General features: G+C 56.1%; 1 protein-coding gene across 1 annotated transcript in view; it reads right to left on the bottom strand.

The window, feature by feature from the left end:
• Nucleotides 1-591: 591 nt before the first annotated feature.
• UNK (unk zinc finger) overlaps nt 592-19,245 on the bottom strand; it is a 38,837-nt gene continuing 20,183 nt past the window's right edge. The window contains exons 2-16 of the mRNA XM_012778839.3: nt 15,520-15,729; nt 14,526-14,702; nt 14,308-14,438; nt 13,634-13,769; nt 13,000-13,117; nt 12,017-12,101; nt 9,287-9,429; nt 8,670-8,870; nt 8,035-8,100; nt 7,390-7,564; nt 6,475-6,576; nt 6,159-6,347; nt 3,521-3,702; nt 2,682-2,939; nt 592-2,091 (exon numbers count right to left, since the gene is read on the bottom strand). Coding sequence (XP_012634293.1) covers nt 1,936-2,091; nt 2,682-2,939; nt 3,521-3,702; nt 6,159-6,347; nt 6,475-6,576; nt 7,390-7,564; nt 8,035-8,100; nt 8,670-8,870; nt 9,287-9,429; nt 12,017-12,101; nt 13,000-13,117; nt 13,634-13,769; nt 14,308-14,438; nt 14,526-14,702; nt 15,520-15,729 — 2,329 coding nt within the window. The 3' untranslated portion in view covers nt 592-1,935. The remainder of the gene's footprint in view (nt 2,092-2,681; nt 2,940-3,520; nt 3,703-6,158; nt 6,348-6,474; nt 6,577-7,389; nt 7,565-8,034; nt 8,101-8,669; nt 8,871-9,286; nt 9,430-12,016; nt 12,102-12,999; nt 13,118-13,633; nt 13,770-14,307; nt 14,439-14,525; nt 14,703-15,519; nt 15,730-19,245) is intronic.

Raw genomic sequence — 19,245 nt, 5'->3', positions numbered from 1 at the left:
AGGGGTGCAGGTGGGCCTGGAGGGCCATGCTACAGGACTGGAGGAGAGGGTGTCCCTGCCCTGCCTCGGGGGAAGTGGCCCTTATGCACTGGGAGTTGGAGCCTGAGCCTGGTCGGTTCTCCTAACGTTGGATAAAGTGATCCCCAAAGCCCTCTGCAGCTCTGAACCTGAGGTCCTCTCTAGGACCCACTAGGGTGAGAGCAGGGGAGGTAGCGAGTGGCTTTTAAAACCTGGGCCCCTCATCCTGCAGGGGCAGGGGCAGGTGAAGTAGGGTGGAGGGCAGGACACTTCCTCCGGGCCCTGCCAAATCTTGCCGAGGGGAAGGCACCATCTTCCTCTGAGGAACAAGGAGAGGCCCTACTGCCTTTTGGAAAACAAGCAGTCACAGCTGACAACAGAGCCCTGCATAGCCGGGTCCAGAGGCCCAGAAGGTCTCTGTGTCCCTGGGTCAGGGAGCTCCATCGTCTGGGGGCCTCCAGGGCTCTCCGGCTGTCTTGCCTGTTTCCACAGCTCCAAGCTCCTGGCACCTCGTGGCCCAGAGACTGTCATTTGGGGCCCCCTCCCCCCACTCCCATGTAAACAAGTTACCACTGCAAGTTCATATTTTATTTCCAATAGGTTTGGAGCTTTGTTGATTTTTGCATTTTTGTAAAAAAGGAAAAAGTTTTCACTTAATTCATTGAAAGCCCTTTCGTGCTGAGCCCAAGGGGGGCCTGACCAGGGCCAGACCCTCTGCAGCCCTCTCACTCCCACCCCAGACACCCAGTGCTGGGAGTGGGGTCGCTTCCCTCTGCCCACTCTGCCCTCCCGCCCCGCTGCATCTCTCTCTGTACAGACAATTTTTAAAATGGAAGCTAAGACACAATATACATTGGACAGGCACACACACACATGCACACAGGTGTCTGCCCAGACAGGGGCAGGACATCAGCTGCACTCAGAGAGCACCAAGGAATGCATACGGAGCCCCTCCTGGTAAGGAGGGCAGGGCCTGGCCCCCTTGGTCCTCAGTCCGCACTCCTCCCCACCAATTGCCCTGCTAGCTGCCAGAGGGAGGGGCGGACAGCACGGTGGGCCAAGCCGTGCCAGAGAGGGCAGGGGGCAGGGACAGCTGAGGACAGCTGGGGGTGGGAGGGTCACAGAGAGGGAAGTGCCAGCCCGGTGGGTGGCCCTGGGGCAAGGGAGGCTGTTCTGGGGAGTCCAGGGGGAGAGGACTGAGGGTAGACCCCAGGCCTCCGGAACCTGAGGGGCAGAGCTCCTGGGCCTTGCCCCTCAAGGAGCTTCAAGGGCCCAGGTGTGGGGAGTGGGGCTGGCCCTGCAGCTTGGGCCTGCCAGCCCCTGCCACTGTCCCCAGGACTAAATACACATTTGGTAAAACTAGAAGCTAGGCTCCGAGACCCTCACAGCTGGGGACCGGATCTGCCCTGGAGGCCCCAAGCCCTCCACACCCTACGCCTGGGGAGGCCGGGAGAGCAGGGCCTGCCAGGAAGGTCTCGCCTCTCCCCTTAGTCCCTTCCAGCTTCCCACCCTTCCCTGCTCAGGCCCCAGGAAGAAGTTAAAAATAGTTAGTTCCTACATTAAAAAAGAGACAGAAACAGATTCTCTGCCAAAAGGCCAGAGGGAGAAGAGGGGATTTTGTCTCTGCTGTGGAAAGGGCTGGAAGTGGGCAGGAGAGGACTGCAAAATAGTTTTTTCTTTTAAAAAGTGCTTGGTAAATCTGTTTTAAAGTGTGTGTCTATATCTATGTACAGATATACACACAGACACTGTTCACGCCACCCACGCATACCTGCACACATACGGAAATGTATACATATACGTATACATATACATAATCATATACATATACATACATACATACATACATATATATATATATACTTTAAAAAGTCCTAGGTGAGAAGATCTGGGCCAGGCTGGGCCAGGCTTGCAGGGTCACGACTGGAGGGCGTGGGCCCGGCCGGGCTGGCAGACCGGACACTCGCTGCCCTCGGCACAGAGCTCGCACAGCACGGCGTGTTGGCACGGCAGCACCGCCCGGTTCTGCTCCTGACACTTAAGGCATTTTACCGACTGCATGTGGAACACGGCCTGCAGGAAAGTGGCACCATGGTCACTGGTGTGGTCCCTGCGACTGGCCTGGCCCCGGGTTGAACAAGGCTTGACTCTTACTTCAGCCCCCTGGGCATGAGGAAACTGAGGCACTGAGCTCGACAGTGTGCTCCCAGGCCCCCACTGGCAAGTGAGAGAGCAGGGTCAGAGTTCAGGCTGCTCTGCCTGCTGGTCTCAGTGCAGCGCTGGGCGCAGGGAGCCCCCGCTGCACTCCCATACCTGAGCATGTTTCTGCTCACGGAGGCTTCTGCCTTGGGGTGCCCCTAGGTCCTCCCGATGAGAAAAATGAGGCCTAGAAAGGACTGACATGCCCAACAGGACAGGGCCCCATCTGGGGGGCCTGGCTGCTCAAGGCCTAATGCAGGAGGAAGGGCTCTCTGCCGAGCACGCCCCTGGAAGGCCTGCTGGCGCTCGGGGAACTTACAAAAGAGCTGGGGGTGGGCACTGATGGCCCCCCTGCGGCCCCGGCATGCACACTCTCCTCCACCCTCTCCTAGCAGCCCCGCATCCTGAGTATCCCCAGTGCCCAGGCTACCCCTACCCAGTGCTCCCTGACCCCCTGGACTGACCTTGTCCACTTGCTCCAGGTGGGCCCGCAGCTGCTTCTGGAGGGAGTAGAGTGTGGACAGCGAGAGCGCCTCCAGGTTGGGGAAGGCGGGCAGGGCCTGGGGGTCAGGCCCCGAGTGCAGCCGCTCCAGCTCCTCCTGGAGCTTCTTCACCTGCGCCTCCAGCGCGTCCCGCTGCTCCCGGGCCAGCTCGCACTCGGCGCCAGCCGCACTGGCCCGCTCACCAGCCTCTTCCGCCTCCTTCTTCCAGGCATCACAAGCCTGTGGGCCCAACACGCAGCGCCTCGTCACGGTGGCCCCCCCACCCCTGCCCCCGTTTCTGCAGGGAGTGTCTCTGGGGGCCTGTGTTTGGACCACTCTGGCTGCAGGGCGTGCTGGGAAGCTGGGTCTGCTGTCTGGGAAGGGGGACAGGGAGGAGGCGGATGCTGCCTGCAGAGAAGAGAGGTGGCAGGACCTGCGGGGGACCCTCCCTCTGTGGGCAGGGAAGGGGACTCAGGCAGAGCTTGTGCCCTGGTCAGCCTCCCCAGGGGCTGTCAGGCTGCAGCTGGACAGAGGGCTCATCTCAACCTAGAACTCTGGAGATTCGGGGCTTCCAGGGAAAGGCAGGTGGTCCGGGACTAGACTACACAAGCAGCTCAGGGAGGGAGTTCTAACCTGGGACACCAGCCACTCCAGGGTCCTGACTGGCAAGGCCAGTCCTCCCATGGGGGCAGAGAGTGTACGAAACTGCGATCTGCCCTGTTCTTTGGGCCCCCGCTCTCCCCTACTCCCGTCCCCCTCCTACATGGATGGTCTCAGGGTAGATGCCACCGGGGAAGGCCGGTGGGCACAGGGCCCAGTACCTGCTTGGCCTGCTTCCAGGACTCCTCCCACTGCTTGATGGTGCCGTTGGCTTCATCTAGCTCTTGCCGAAGCCGGGCCAGCTCAGCAGCCCCTGGCCCTGACAAGAAGGCAGGGGAAGTGCCCGGGGAGAAGCTTCCAGAGGCAAAATGCTCCCAGATGCTGCTGTTCATCCCGTTGAGACCTGCCTCAGGGAGGGGAGGAATATCAGCTCCGGAGGGCTGTGGGCCCAGCCCAGGCCCTGGCCAGCCCTGCCTGGGAGGCTCCCAGGGGCTGGCTCTGCACCGGGCGGGGTGCAGGCCCCAGCTCTGCCGGGCCGGAGCTCCCACAGGGACTGGAATGCAGCCTGCAAAGGCGCCAGGTACCGACTCAGACCTAAGCTTCAGTGCCACCTGCTACTTATCAGCTGCCACTTCACCTCTGAGTCTCAGCATCCTCATCTGTAAAATGAGGCTCTGTCACCCCTCACAGGTGGGTCGGGGCTTAGGAAGCACTGCGTGGGACAGTCTGAAGGCCCCCGCAGCTTGTTTGCTGCCTGACGTGGGACCCGGGAGGAGATCAGGGAGGGAAGACACAGGCTGGAGCCTCGCACACAGGCAGAGCTGGAGCCGTGAGAGCTCAGGGAGCCGTGGGTCCATCCCCCTTGGTTTACAGATGAGGACACTGGGATAAAATGTGTGACCAAGAATGACACAGGCAGGGCATCTGACTCCAGAGCTGCTCTCCCACTGAGCTGAGCTGCCTGCTCACCCCTTCACCTGCCCTCTCCCACCCCCACCCCCACCAGGTGTTCACTAACACCATGTCCCCCTGCTCCCTGGCCCCAGGGCAGCTTCTGTCCTCCTGGGAGGGCCCCACGTCCATCTCTGGACTCATTCTGCCCACGTACTCTTTTAGTGACTTGTTGTTTCCTTTCCCATAAATCCAGCCAGAATGTTCCAGAACCAGATTACCAGATTTAAGACATTCTGTCCTCTGAGCAACACAAGTGCACCAACAGATGCAGGGGGTGGTCCTGTGTGGAGACCCTACACTGTGTACTAGGGGCCACTGCCCTGTCCCAGAGGAGGGACCTCAGGATCACGGACCACGAGACTGGCCCAGCAGCAGACTCTCCTGGCCCTCCCATTTCTCCTCTGCTCTCAGGTGCCATTTATTCTCTGGGAATGGAGCTGCTTCCTCAGAGAAGGCCCTCTTGACTGCCCCGCCCAGGTTAGCTCCCCTCTGTCATTGTAAGTAGGACTCTAATGGCCCTGCACCTCTGCCTCCTGTGCTGACCATGGTCCCAGGGCAGCAGGGACTGTCGTGCTCACAACACCTGTGTCTACACAACTGTGCTCAGTAACCACATGGTGGAAGAACAAATGTGTGGCCAGCAGGCAGAGCTAAACCGAGATGCCTCCAGAGTATGGTGCAAGTCAGAAAAATGTGACACTAAGCAGCTGAGGCTGACAGAATCAACACAAAACAGACAACAGCCTCCTTAAAACAGAAAAGGTGCTAAGAAATCAGTGTGCTGCCTGCTCTGCAGAGTGAGACCAGGGAGCTCCCGGTCCCTGCGACAGATCAGAATGCCCAGCACCCTCGGGGAAGTGCTCCCGGTCCTTGTGAACAGCTGTGGGGGAGCAGACGTGAGAGCGGCAGGGACAAGGGCTTTGTGGCCTCCCCTCGGGGGGTGTTCCCACCAGCTCCTCGCGCGGAGATGGACACCCTGCCTGTGGTTTGAACCTGGACCCCTTCTCTCCTTGTTGCATGAGAGCAGAGAGCCGCCAGCTGCTTGCTCCATTTCCCAGCCACCCTTGTTTACCCTGCCTGTGGTGGCAGAGCCCCTGAGCCTCCGCGTCACGGCTCTGGAAGCCCCAGTCCACACCACTCTAATTCCACGTTGGGCAAACAGCCTTCTAGGCCAGCTCTGGGTCTTCCAGAGCCTCTGCCTGCCAGGAAGGGCACCCTGAGCCCAGGGTGAGCCTGTTCCAGCTTCCCCTTGGTCTCCGTGAGCCTGGTTGGCGTGAGCCAGCCTCTTAGAGCCCTGGGGGACTGGGCAAAGCAGAACCACATGGCAATAAAGACCAGGCCTCAGCCCTGGCGGCTGAGACTGCTATTCTCACTGCAGTGGTCGCGCTGCATCCACATTATCTCATTTAATCCTCACAACAACCACATGTACTCACCAGCAAATTGGTATTAACGGATCAACACCTAAGTGGACATATAGGAGTAACATTTATCGGGTGTCGGGAGGAAGAGAGGATGGGTATATACAACCACAACGAATAAGATGTGCAACATTTGGGGGATGGACACACTTGAAGCTCTTACTCGAGGGGGGAAGGGGGCATGGGCAATATATGTAACCTTAACACTTGTACCCCCATAATACGCTAAGAAAAAAAAAATCCTCACAACAACCTTATGAAGTGGGTACTGCTGCTCCACCCATTTCATAGCAGAGGAAACTAAGGCAGAGAGGCTACGTTGTCCAGGGTCACACAGGCGAGGACCTGCCTCTGCCTCCCTGCTCAAAGCCCCTGCTCTGCCCTCTGACCTGGCCGGTTTGCTGCGAACAGCGCACCCACAGGCACTTTCTACGAGGCCCAGTTTCAGCCCCAGGTTTCCACGGTGAGACGTGTCCCCACTTACCTAAGGATCCATGTGAGGCTGAAGTCCCCAAAAATGTGTTTTCTGACTGGCTCAGGTGGCCCTGGGGCTGCTGCAGGAAATGCGAGGAGAGGCTGACAGGAGGGGACGGGGACGCTGAGTGGAAAGAGGCAGAGCTGCCCAGGGAGCCAGGGATGTTCACGGGCGCAGAGCTCTGCAGCAAGCTGCCGCCTGCAAGAGAGGCCCGGGCTGGGTGAGGGCGGGGCGAGCCATGTGGGCCACATCGAACAGGGGACCTGGGCAAGGCAGGACCCCAAGAAGCCCTCCCAGGCTGCCCTGCCCATCCACTGCCCTGTACCAATTGTGATGCTGCCTGGGTGGGGCACTGTGCTGTTATCGAAAGTCTTCTCCAGGGCGGCCACCCCAAACTCGTTCAGGTCCAGGTCATCCAAAGCAGACTCTAGGGACAGAGAGACTGGATGTGGGCCCCTGGCTTCCTGAGGGCCCGCACTGCCCAGGCTCTGAGCCCCTCCTGACATTCGCCCACTCGATGGCTGCCCCTGTCACATCGTCACGCTCAGGCCACACCAGGCCCGTGCTCCCTCGAGCCTCCACGCCTTTGCCTGAGCTGCTCCCGCTGCCAACACTGACCCCCCGTGCTGTCAGCCAGGGAAGGTGGCCACAGTGTCTCTGCTTTCTAAAGCCTTGATACCCCCAGGGAATTCAAGTCCCGATTCAGGGTCCCTGCCCCTGAAGGCAGTCCCGTCTCCTGATGTTACAGCTCCTGTGTGTGGGCCCTCAGTGGCTAGTGCATAGTAGGTGGCCAAATGTCCACTGCCCCCTACTGAACTGGACTGGGAGGGTGGAAACAGTTTTCCTCCTAGAGGGCAAGAGCAGTGTGTGTCATCTGTCTTCCCAGCACCTGTCGTAGGACCTGGCACAAAGTGGGCACCCACAAATGAGCTCCGAAAGCAAGGGGCACTGACTTCTAACAGCCATAGAGATATCTAGTGTGAGAAAGAATGGGGACTGAATGACATGCCTGGGGGTGAGACTCTAATTTTCACAAAAAAACTATAAGGGCCAGCCTGGGCCCTACACTTTGGGCTCATTTTCTGTCTAGCTCAAAGGGCCCAGAGTGCCCACACCCTGATTTCCCCCAAGACAGAAGTCTAAGGTGACTGGTAGGCCGACTGGAGTCTCACTTCAGAAACTGGAGTGTCTCTGAGTCCAGACCCAGTGCCGGCCTTGCAAACAGCAATGGCCTAATTACCTATGACGGACTCTACCGTGTCGCTGGTGGGGTAGAAGGGCAGAGCGTTTGCATTCATGCCAGGGATGCTGCTGGTGCCCACGGGGCTGGGGGGAGTAGCTGCCAGGCTGGAGGTGATACTAGAAGAGATGCTTGAGGTCAGGGGGCTGCCCGTGGGGAGGATGCCCAGCACGTCCTGCAACGAGAGAGGGGAAGGAGAGGCAATGGGACACCCGCCTATGGTGGCCGCGGCCAGAGGCTGGAGACAGGGCTGGGTGGGGCAGGGGAAATGGCACATCCCAGCTCTCATCCAGCCGCCCCCACACCCCACTGAGGCTGCTGCTGGAGACATGTGGCTTGGAGGCTGTCGGGCTCACTTGCCCTCAGGTCCTGCAGCAGGAAAGGGAGCAGTAAGTACAGGGCCTAGCACAGGGCAGATGCTCCACATATCTTTATTTGACTAATGAGCGAGGCTAGGAGGTGAGGGGCTCCAGGCCTGAACCCCCCGCCTCCACTCTGGATTTGTGGCTGGAACCCGCCTCAGTCCTGCCCTCAGCCTATGTATGGGAAAAGCGGTGCCTCCCACTGCCTGAGGCCTCCTGGGTTCCGGGCTAGTGCTGCCCACAACAGAAGCCAGAGGGAGGAAGGGGGCTGGGTGCTCCGTACCTGTTTGGGCTGAAGCAGAGGCTGCTCTTGACTCCTTGGCTCTAGTGAGTGGGATTTTAATTTGGCCTGAGAGAGAAAAGTCAGGGAGCGGGGATGAATGTGGTGCCATGGAGGGTGCCCCCGTCCAGGAGTCCACCTGACTCTGCCATGGCTGAGGCTGCAGGTACCAGGGAGCAGGTGGTGGTGGCAGACACCTGTCACTTGCCATGCAATCTCCTTGCACATACACACACCCATCTCTCTCCCCACCTAAGCAGGGAGCTGCTTCTCTCCTCCCAGGTGACTCTAAGGCTCACACGGGCCCACAAGGTTTCTCCCCAAAGCCTAGTTAGGGATCCCTCTGTCCTGCTCCCCCAGGCCCTGCCATTCCATCAAAGTGGGAATCCCTGCCCCTCTAGCAACTAGCTCTGCCACAGGAAGCCACTCAGCCCCTCTAGCCTTCTGGCCTTCAGCTGTAAAATGGGGTGACATTACTCTGCTGAGTCCTAAAGAGGCTGAGGACAGGAGAATCCTAGCCCCCAGTCAGCCTTCTCACAGCTGGGCCAGGACATTCCTCCAAGCTTCTCTTGCCCCATGTGGGAGAGGCCAACATCACTGGGCTTTAAGTATCTTCTGTTGCCCTTCTCACCCTTTACCTGGCATTTGAAGTTTTTCAGGTACTCGGCTCCTACTTGGTCTTCCCTCTCAAACCCAGGAGCCTTCTTATAGCTGCCAGGGGCCAGGCCAGACTCCCCGGGGAAGACGATGCCCTCCAGGTTGAGGGGCTTCCGGATGGAGCCCGGTGGGGAGCCGCAGAGGTTAGATGGGCTGCCCAGGCTGCTATTTCTACAGAGGAGCTGCAGCGAGGAGGGAGGGGCTGGTAGGCATAACGCAGGCAGGCCTCGTGGCCCATCCTCCGTCCCCGCCGAGTGGGACAGTCTTCAGTAAGGAGCTCAGCTCCACTTTCGTCTGTCAAAGGGCAGCAACAACCACCCAGGGACCCCTGAACCTGACAAGGGAATTGGAGGTGGGGGGAGTGACGTAAGGCTTTGTCCCTTCAACCAGCCCTACCTAGGCTGATCAACACAGGTTCTGGGGACTGCCCTCCCCACGTCCCCGGGCCTGGGCCTTGACAGAGAAGAACACAAAGACAGTACCCCTGGCCCAAGTGCAAATACCGAGCATAGCCTGAGGGGCCTGGGAGGCAACACCTGGGAGGTGCTGGCTCCGGGGCAGGGATGGTGCCCACCCACTCCCCAGGACAGGCACGTACAGCACTGAGGTCGGGGGCGTGCGGGCTGGAAGGGCTCACAGGCACCGAGTCTCCGGCAGCAGACGGCATGTACAAGACGGGACCTGGCTGGGTGGGGCTAGACACAGCTGAGGAAGGCTGTAGGTCGTCACTTAGGGGTGGCTCTGCAAGAGAAGGAGGTAGGAGTTAGTAGGCTCCTGAGCCAGCTCTGATTCTCTAAAAATGCTCCTAGTTCCCCCCAAAGGAGACCATGCATTACTCTCCACATAAAGGGAAGGTTCCTACCTTGTTTCTATTAACATGGTGTCTTGTGCTCTTACTATGTGCCAGGCACTGTGCCAGCACTTTGTGTTAACTGTGAATCTTCACGATGACTGGAAGATACTGGTAGTACTGTGGTCTCCGTTTTATAGATAAAAGAAACTGCGGCTCAAGGGAGGTAAGGTAAATCTACCAAGGTGACAGAGCTGGGAAACAGAAGAGCTGGGATTTCAACTCTGATGTGTACAACTCTAAAGCCTGAACTACGAATCACTTTTCTGTGCTGTCTCGATCGGGTGGTCCCAGTGCCCATGGCTGGGACCACCTCTGCACCAAGAATATGATTCTCCTTCCCAGGGTCCTCAGTTTGTTTTATTTCACTTTTTTCCTTTTTTGAGATAGGGTCTCTCTTTTTTTTGTTAAGAGATGGGGTCTTTTTTTTTCTTTTTAGAAGCTATTTTATTTTTATTTTATTATTATTATTTTTTATTTTAGCGTATTATGGGGATACAAGTGTTAAGGTTACTTATATTGCCCATGCCCCCCTGGCCCCCTCGAGTAAGAGCTTCAAGCATGTCCATCCCCCAAACGTTGCACATCTTACTTGTAAGAGATGGGGTTTTGCACCCAGGCTGGAGTACAGTGGTTTGATCTCAGCTCACTGCCACCTCAAACTCCTGAGCTCAAGTGATGATCCTCCTGTCTCAGCCTCCTGAGTGCATACCACCATGCCCAGCTAATTTTTTAATTTTTTGTAGAGTCGAGATTTTGCTATGTTTATTGCTCAGGCTGGCCTCAAACTCCTGGGCTCAAGCAATCGTCCTGCCTCAGCGGCTCAAGTACCTGGGACTACAGGCATGCGCCACCACTGTGCGTACACCTGTCTCTGTTTATTTTTCACTCCAATGTCAGAAACGGGGTCTGAGCCTGGAAAGAAGTTAAGGAGAACCAGAGCAGTCTCCTGGGGTGGAAACAGGCACGAACAGGGGTAAACTTGCGCTCCCTCTCTGGTCAGCCTGGATGGTAACGCTGGGGATCTGGAGCCACTCTGTCCCACACTGAGCACTTGGACCTGGCTGCTCTGAATGGAAACGCGCTGTCAGGACTAAAATACGTATCAGATCTCAAAGACTTAGCACACACACACAAAAAGGTAAAACATCTTGATAGTTTTTGATATTGATTACCTATTAAATGTTTTATATTAGGCTAAATAAAAAAGCTGTTAAAATTAATTTAACCTGGGCCGGGTGCGGTGGCTCACGCCTGTAATCCTAGCACTTTGGGAGGCCGAGGCGGGCGGATTGCTCAAGGTCAGGAGTTCAAAACCAGCCTGAGCAAGACCCCGTCTCAAAAATAGAAAGAAATTAATTGCCCAACTAAAAACATATATACAAAAAAAAAATTAGCCGGGCATGGTGGCGCATGCCTGTAGTCCCAGCTACTTGGGAGGCTGAGGCAGAAGGATTGCTGAGCCCAGGAGATTGAGGTTGCTGTGAGCCAGGCTGACGCCACGGCACTCACTCTAGCCTGGGCAACAAAGTGAGACTCTGTCTCAAAAAAAAAAAATTAATTTAACCTGGGCCTCTTGCTTTTACTTTTAATGAGCTTAAAAATTTTTAAACTTTAAGCGACATATGGGTCTGCCATCAGAGGGTTCAAAACAAATTGAAACAAAAGTTTAGGCCGGGTGCGGTGGCTCACGCCTGTAATCCTAGCACTCTGGGAGGCCGAGGTGGGTGGATTGCTCGAGGTCAGGAGTTCGAAACCAGCCTGAGCAAGAGCAAGACCCCGTCTCTACTATAAATAGAAATAAATTAATTGGCCAACTAATATATATAGAAAAAAATTAGCCGGGCATGGTGGCACATGCCTGTAGTCCCAGCTACTCGGGAGGCTGAGGCAGGAGGATTGCTTGAGCCCAGGAGTTTGAGGTTGCTGAGGTTGCTGTGAGCTAAGCTGACGCCACAGCACTCACTCTAGCCTGGGCAACAAAGCGAGATTCTGTCTCAAAAAAAAAAAAGCAAGACTCTGTCTCAAAAAAAAACACGTTTAAAATTATAAAAAAAAAGGCATATAGGGGTGTGGCCTTACATTCTGAATGGCCAGATCTGCTCTACAGACCTGAGTAGGGCTCAGTAGAGAAGAGCTCCATGTTCCATTGGTGATGCCTGTGATGGGTGTGACATGGGGTGCTGGCAGGCTTTGCCAGGTCACCTCTGGGAGGCTCAGTGCTTCAGCCTACCTGGACTCCAAGTGCCCGCCTGGGAGGAAAGTCCCCAAAGTCTCTATCTCACGCCCTTGGAAGCTCCAGGGCTTCAAGGCTGGTTCCAGACAGGCAGAGGCCATGGAACTTCCAGAGGGGACAAGGCCCTCTGCTGGCAAGCAATGACTGTTGTGCATGGGTGCTGCCAAGGGCCATTCCCCTGCCTGAGCTGAGGGTTAGAAGGGAGGGTGGAGGGCACTGCCCGGGCAATGGGAACAGCATACGTTCTACGTGGGCAAAGGCGCAGAAAGGTCCTCGGGGACAGCTGCCCGACTGCTGCATGTCGTTGCACTTGGTGGATTTGTAGATCTGGAGAGAGCAGAGCAGAGGCAGGTCAGGTTGAGGCCCTGCGAGAACGACGCAGGCTCCCCTTCCTTCAGCACGAGTGGGCCGTCTTAGTCATCTCTTCCCGTCTCCATTCCGTGCCACTCCCGAGTCTCTCCCTACCAACTTCTTATTCAAACTCCTGAGGCAGCCCACCACCCCCACTGCCATTGCCACCCTCCCTCTGGGATCACAGGTCCCACCAGCTCTCACAAGGACCCTCTCCAGCTGTCCTCCTGGGCACTAAGGGAGCTACGATCTCAGGCAGCATGCAGCCAGCCACCCCCAACACGTGCCCTAGCAGGGCATCCTGGGTTGTGATCTCTACTGGGTCTAACTTCCCACTCTGCTGTCTGCAGCCACATCAGGTGGTCTCTGTCCATGTGTCTCCCTTGGGGTGTCCTGGCTTCCATGGAACTTCACGTGCCTCTCTGCACCCTACATGAGACCTAGGCATGCTGATATGGTTCAGGGCCACCTCATGGGCCAGTGGGCAGGGAACTACATTAGGGAGGCTGCTGGCACCCCAGGCTCTGACCTAGGATAAGACCATTGGAAGGTGCTTTTTTATTTTGTAAATCCTTATGTCACTGGATCATAAGCACCACAAGCAGCAGAAAGCCCAGAACGGCCAGGATGCCATGTTAAGCCATGCTTGCCCTGTCAGGAGGACGGGGAGACGAGTGGAAGCGGAGTGCTGCCTGGTGAGTGTGGGCTCAGGACGAGAGCCGCCACGCCAAGGGTGTGGGCTCCTCCAGGACTGCCTGGGAGGAGCCTCTTTCAGGATGGATTCTGCCAACACTTACCCGCACCCTCTTGCCTCTCCCCCTGCTTCCCAAAGGGGCTATAAGAAGCTACCCCCAGCCCCTACCCCCAGGCCCACCTCCGGGTGGAACTGCTGCTCCGTGCGGGTGTGGCAATACTGGCAGGCATCCCCGTTCTCACACTTGCCGGGGTCTCCCCACTCATCCCCATGCTTGACGTTTGGACATGGAGATGACCTGGCCCAACGAAAGGGTGGAGTCAGATGGAGGCAGGAGAGGTGAGATCAGGGCCTAGCGGCTGCCACCTCACTCCCTGCTCAGGGCCTGCTCTGGTCCCCCTGCCACACAGGTACAGGCACAGAAACAGAAAAGACCAGCTGCAGAGTGAGGGGCTTAGCAGGGCCAGAAGCCAGGTTTGCTTCGCTTGGCCGGGCCCTCCCACCAAGCATCACGCCAGCCCACAAAGTCAGGCTAGAACCACAACCACACTTTCCACACTGTCGCCTAGCCCCAGTCCAGCACCTGCCCGCAGGATCACAACTGGAGGAGCTTCATTCATGCAAGAGATGGACCTGGGCTCCCACCATCCAGCAATCCTTAATGCTCCCTCCCCTAGTACCTGGACCCTGCCGTCCTGCAATCTGTAGGGCCAGCCTTCCCACCTCCCTGAGAGCCAGAGCAGTAGCAGCCTCTGCCACGATCCCTTCCCTGCCACTCCTCCCTCCCGTGGCTGGCCTCCTGGGGCCAAAGGACCTGTATTTGTGCTTCCGGGGGCTCCGCCGCCGGTCCTTGCTGTTGTGGTAGTAGGGACAGGCATAGCCTTGGCGGCACAGCCGCGGGGGCTTCTTGCAAGGCTCCGTCTTATAGTTCCCCAGCACATAAGCAGTCTCTGCACAGGGGGCCAGAGGGCAGGGGTCAGGCGAGGGGAGCTGGAGGACCCTGAGAACAGCAGGCATGGAGTGGAGGGAAGGGGAAGAAGCCGCCACTGGGAAGGAGCCCCGGAACTGAGGCTCCCGTGAGACGTGTGGGCAGGCTACCTCCTCACAGGCCACAGGCATGCTGGTGAGGCCAACAGTAAGGCTGCCACCCAGGTGAAGTAAGGACAATAGATGCTGTCCCTCGCTGGAGATACACACGGCTCACAGGGCAAAAACAGCACCTCCATGAGGGCCGAGAGCCCATGCACGTGAGTGCGTACATGTGGAGGCTTGGGGGATCCCGGGAACACAGCATATCTGAGAAAATTCCAGTACAAGTGCCTTTTGCATGACAGGTGTGAGGCGGTATGGAGGTGCTGGATGCCTCCCAGCAGAGGTAGTGGCTTCAGCAGCAGAAGGCAGTAGGTGGTGGCGAACTATGTCCTCGGGTCAGGGAAGGGGGCAGATGTGTGGCTGGAGGGGGCATGGCCACTGTGTGGCTGCCCATACCTTGCCAGCGAGGCTCTTCACTGAGGATTTTTTCTATCATGGCGTGGCTTGCAGCCCCAGCCGACTGGCCCTCCATGCTGCCCTCTACTGTGGTCTGGCCATTCTGCAAGGCCTCCATGGCCTGGAGCTCCCTGGGAGGAGAGGAAACAGAGATGAGGGGGCAGGAAGCAAAGTGCCCCTACCCCACACCCCAGCCTGCTACCGTCAGCCCAGCCCACCTGATGTCGTAGACAGGGGAGCGGAGGTCATGGGGCCCGTGGGCAAAAGCGCAGTGCAGGCCGTTTTTGGTGCAGTTGCCTTTTGAGTCTGTCTCGTGGATGCAGATTCCAGTTTTATAGTAACGAAGGTGGTACCTGCGCTCAGTGTCCCCTGTGGTCCTGTGCAGGAATGGACACCTGGAACATGATAGTGGGGTCAACCAACTTCGCCCCCTGCTGCCTGGGGTGCCCTCCTTACAGCTTGAAGTGGGCCCGATAGGGCCTGGCGTTCTCAGGTGAGAGACACCTGGAAGAACAGATGCTGCCCAGACTTGGGGGGTCCTCAGCGAAGAAAATGAACTGCTCAAAACTTGGGCGTGCCCTCTCACACCCTGAGGGCTGGGGAGGGGTCAGCAAGCCTCTGATCTCTGCGAAAGGGGTGCTGATGCAGGGATGGTTCCATGAGTTGTACCCACAGACTCCCCGTGGTACCTCCTGTCACCCCTCTCCAATGTTGGAACAAGTGACAAGGATGGCCAATGAATGTTCCCTCTCAGTGACGTTCCCAGGCTTGCCACCTTCTTATGTTTGTCATCACTGCTGTGCCCTGTGATTTGCAGTAAGACATTTGGGGTCAGCAAGCGTGGGAACTGTGAGGCGCTCTCTCTAAACAGCCTTGGTGGGACCTGCTCAGGTTGCAGTGGGTGGCGGCAGCACAGGGAGAGGGTTCCTGTGATCTGCAGGGGAGGATGAAAAGCCCAGGCAGCCACCTTGGTTCAGATGTGGCCCCTTAGGCTCAGTAAAACAAAGGACTACTTTGGGATTCCTAAAAGTGGGGAAGGCGAAAGGCACCCCCGAGGATGGCGGGGCCCGAGCTGTAGGAAGACAGGCTGGGCTGCGTCTGGTCTTCCCCAAGGCAGCCTCTGGCTGACTTCCCAGAATCTGCCTGGCCTATTCTGCGGGCATCTGACCCAGGAGATACGAGGCTCCTCTGAGGGTGGGCTGGGGCACTCACTCGTCGCCCTCCGGGCAGAGGCCCGCAGCCTCGTCGTACTTGGTGCAGTAGACGTCAGGGCTGTAGTTGAAGGTGCCGTCCCGACGTCGGATGGACCGGCGGCGCCGCTGGTTCACGAAGTGCCAGTGGAAGCAGGTGTAGGGCCGATGCTGTGTGCATTTGTGTTGCACAAAGAGCGGGCACTGTTCCGTGCGGAACTCCTTCAGGTACCTGTGGGGAGAGCGCCCGTGTGGGGCAGGCCGGGAGCAGAGAGTAAAGCCCCTTGCCTCCCAGCAAGAAGTCAGCCACCAAGCCTCCTGGTGGGAGGGCCTTACTCTGGGGTGCTAGTTCCACTGGGACCCTAGGAGAGACTCAAAGCTATATGGCTAGACCTCGCCTTTCAGATCCATACCAAGCCCAGGCCCTAAGCCAGCCTGAAAGGTAGGAACCACAGACTACAGTTAGCTATTGGCCGTGCTGACCAGCTACAGTCTTAATCAGCAGTTTGGTCTGTGATCCCTCCCTGAGGTTTCCCACACCAAACCGCTAATCACAGGCACAGGGCTGCAAACGAAAGCATGAGGAGCCTCTCCCAATTTCCTACATATCTCTGCTGCCCAGACCCACCTGCCAATTGCTGGAGGCCTCACCAGCACCACAAGCAGGGCTAAGGCTGCAGGAAGAAATTTGCAGACAAGCACTTAGGGCTACTGGACTATTGACTCTGATCATGACTGCCCTGTCTACCTACTTCTTCCCAGAGACATTGCCCAGCACTACCAAAGTAAGTGTTTTGGAAGGAGCTCATACTGGCATTCTGAAGAGACCATCCCACCCAGCCTGTCCTGTGTCCAGTAGTCTTGCAAGTGAGTACCTGCTGCAGCTAGGGTTATTCACATCCTGGGGATTTGAGGGCTGTCTCCTTTTGGCCACCTCCCCACCTTGATTTATCTGTGTCTGGCCTATGTGTATAATGGCCAAGATGCCCTCAAATCTCTGCTCCCATACCCCATCCAGTAGAAGGCCCCAGACCCACTGAACTCCTTACAGAACATACTGTCCAATGTGTTTTTGTTCACTACATTGGTCCAGATTGGAGTCTCTTAGATTGGGAGGACCCTCCCGGAAGGCGGAGGGGTGGGGCGGACAGGCACTCAGGGCAGTTCTCTTTATTCTCTCAAGCCTAACAATGCAAGCAACAAATAAATGGCTTGAGAGAGGGCATCTGGTGCCAATGAGGAAGATCATTCCAGAAGGCTCAGAAGTTGTACACAGAAGGGAGTGTGAAGGGAGCAGCAGCCTGATCTGAAACAACTGTCTGGGCTCAGAGCAGAGCCTGGATCTGGAAGGCCTGGGCCAAAGGCCAAAGGGTCCACCCCATATCTTTGGCTCATGCTAAGATACTCAAGGCCTTACTAGTCTGGCCATAATGAAGGTGTAGGGGCAGGCAGATCCAGAGTTGAGACTTTTCAGGCAGGTTTTCTTTAATGCTAATGAAATATCCTTCCAGCCCTGAAGACTAGAGAAGTGTATGTGGGGGGTGGGGGGTGGTGGGTGGGGCAGCTGGATGCTCCCTAAAGAGCACACTGGGTGGGTTAAGGGGCAGGGAAGCCTCTACACAGAGCCCTGCTGTTTATTCAGCATGTGTTTATCCAGCACCTACTAGGTGCAGGCATGGTGCCAAGTAACAAGGACTCCAGGGAAGGGGCTGGTCTGGTCCTTAGGAAGTTCACATATTCATGGGACTGACATAAATAACAGGTGAAATTAATTCTGTGGGAAGGCTTGTAAGGGAGGTTTGCTTAGGCTCTTGGGAACCCAAAAGAAGGATCCTTGACCATGGCTGGGACAAAGGAGGAAGGGAAGGGGAGGGAAGGAACTAGTGTATGATTTGGGGAAGGGTGTTTTAGGCAAAGGCTATGAGCTTGGAGATAGAGTGTGTCTGGTTCCAAGAGCTCCAGTGCCTTTCTGGAAATTGAGTGAAGCAGGAAAGGAAGTGAAATAGGGAGGTGAGGATGAGGTGAGGTGCAGAAGACAAATTTCAGTGGTACGGTCTCTGGGCCCCAGGTACATTCTGAAGACACCCAGCAGAAATCTGGAAGGCTCCCTAGGGCCTGATGCTCTCCTTTCCTGTTTGGCATTTAAACAAAAGGTCTTTCTTCCTCTCCCTCCATCTGGTTGGTTGCACAGAAACCTGTGCCCTCATGTTGCACACAGGTACCAAGTTCTGACACTAAGTTTATTTTATTTTCTTTTTTTTTGAGACAGAGTCTCACTTTGTTGCCCAGGCTAGAGTGAGTGTGGCGGCGTCAGCCTAGCTCACAGCAACCTCAATCTGCTGGGCTCAAGCAATCCTGCTGCCTCAGCCTCCCGAGTAGCTGTGCCACCATGCCTGGCTAATTTTTTGTATATATATTTTTAGTTGGTCAATTAATTTCTTTCTATTTTTAGTAGAGATGGGGTCTCGCTCAGGCTGGGTTTGAACTCCCGACCTTGAGCAATCTGCCTGCCTCAGCCTCTCAGAGTGCTAGGATTACAGGCGTGAGCCACCACGCCCGGCGCTGACACTAAGTTTAGACATCCATGCCCCAAACTAGTAGGCAAATCCCTCTCCTGGGAGGTATATACTCTTCCTGACTCTTTGGACCCACTGGGAAACTTAGGAGGTAACAGGTAGAAAATGGGAGAAAAGGAATTTTCTTGAGATGAGGAAGCTGAGCCCAGACTCAGGTGCAGAGAAGAGTGAGGCTTGGTTAGCACTGGCAGATTTAAGTGCAGAATACCCAGTTAAACTGGAATTCCAAATAAATGCTGATGATTTAGCGTAAGTATGTCCCCAATATTACAGGGGATATACGTAAAGAAATTATCTGTTGCTTATCTGAAATTCCAATCTAACTGGCATCCTGTATTTTTTTTTTTCATTATTACAGATGGGGGTCTCACTATGTTGCCCAGACTAGAGTGCAGTGGCTATTCATAGGCACAACCATGGTGTGCTGTAGCCTCAAACAACACCTGGCCTCAAGTGATCCTCCTGCCTCAGCCTCCCAAGTAACTGGGACCAAAGGCTCATGCCACCACACCTGGCTGGCATCCTGTGTTTTTATTTGCTAAACTTGGCAATGATAAGAGTGACACTTGTCAACTTGGTGCCAGTGCCCTAGTGAAAGCACAAGGAGATAGTCAGAAGGAAATCTAGGGCGTGGTCACCCTGACTCTGGGCACAGTCTGTACCTCTTGGAGAAGAGGTCCCTGAGGGCAGGGGCTAGACCTGGCAAGCCTTACTTGGGGAAGACGTGTCACATGTAGATGAGGTTCCACGGGGGCTCTGGTTGACAAGGATATCACAGATAAGAACAGTGAGGCAACAGATTCTCTCATTTTAAGCCTCTTCATTTCCATTCCCACTGCCACCACCCCAGGTCAGGGACTCGGGACATTTTCATCAACTGGTCTCCCTGCTTCTGGCCTCTCCCTGTCCAGGTTAAGGCACACAGTACTCATGACTCTTCCTAGAGCCCAAATTTAACTCTCACTTTCTTAGAAGACTTTAGCCTCTTCACCTACATCATGAGCTGGAAAAAGAAAAAAAAAAAAAAAAAAAAAAAGAAAAGAAAAAAGATTATATATTTTAAAAATTAAAAAAAAAAAAAAAAACCTAGCTCTTGGGAGGCCGAGGCGGGCGGATTGCTCAAGGTCAGGAGTTCAAAACCAGCCTGAGCAAGAGCGAGACCCCGTCTCTAC

Source organism: Microcebus murinus, chromosome 18 (genome assembly GCF_040939455.1).
Source record: "Microcebus murinus isolate Inina chromosome 18, M.murinus_Inina_mat1.0, whole genome shotgun sequence".
Lineage (NCBI taxonomy): Eukaryota > Metazoa > Chordata > Mammalia > Primates > Cheirogaleidae > Microcebus > Microcebus murinus.
This window is presented reverse-complemented; position numbering and strand designations above follow the sequence as displayed.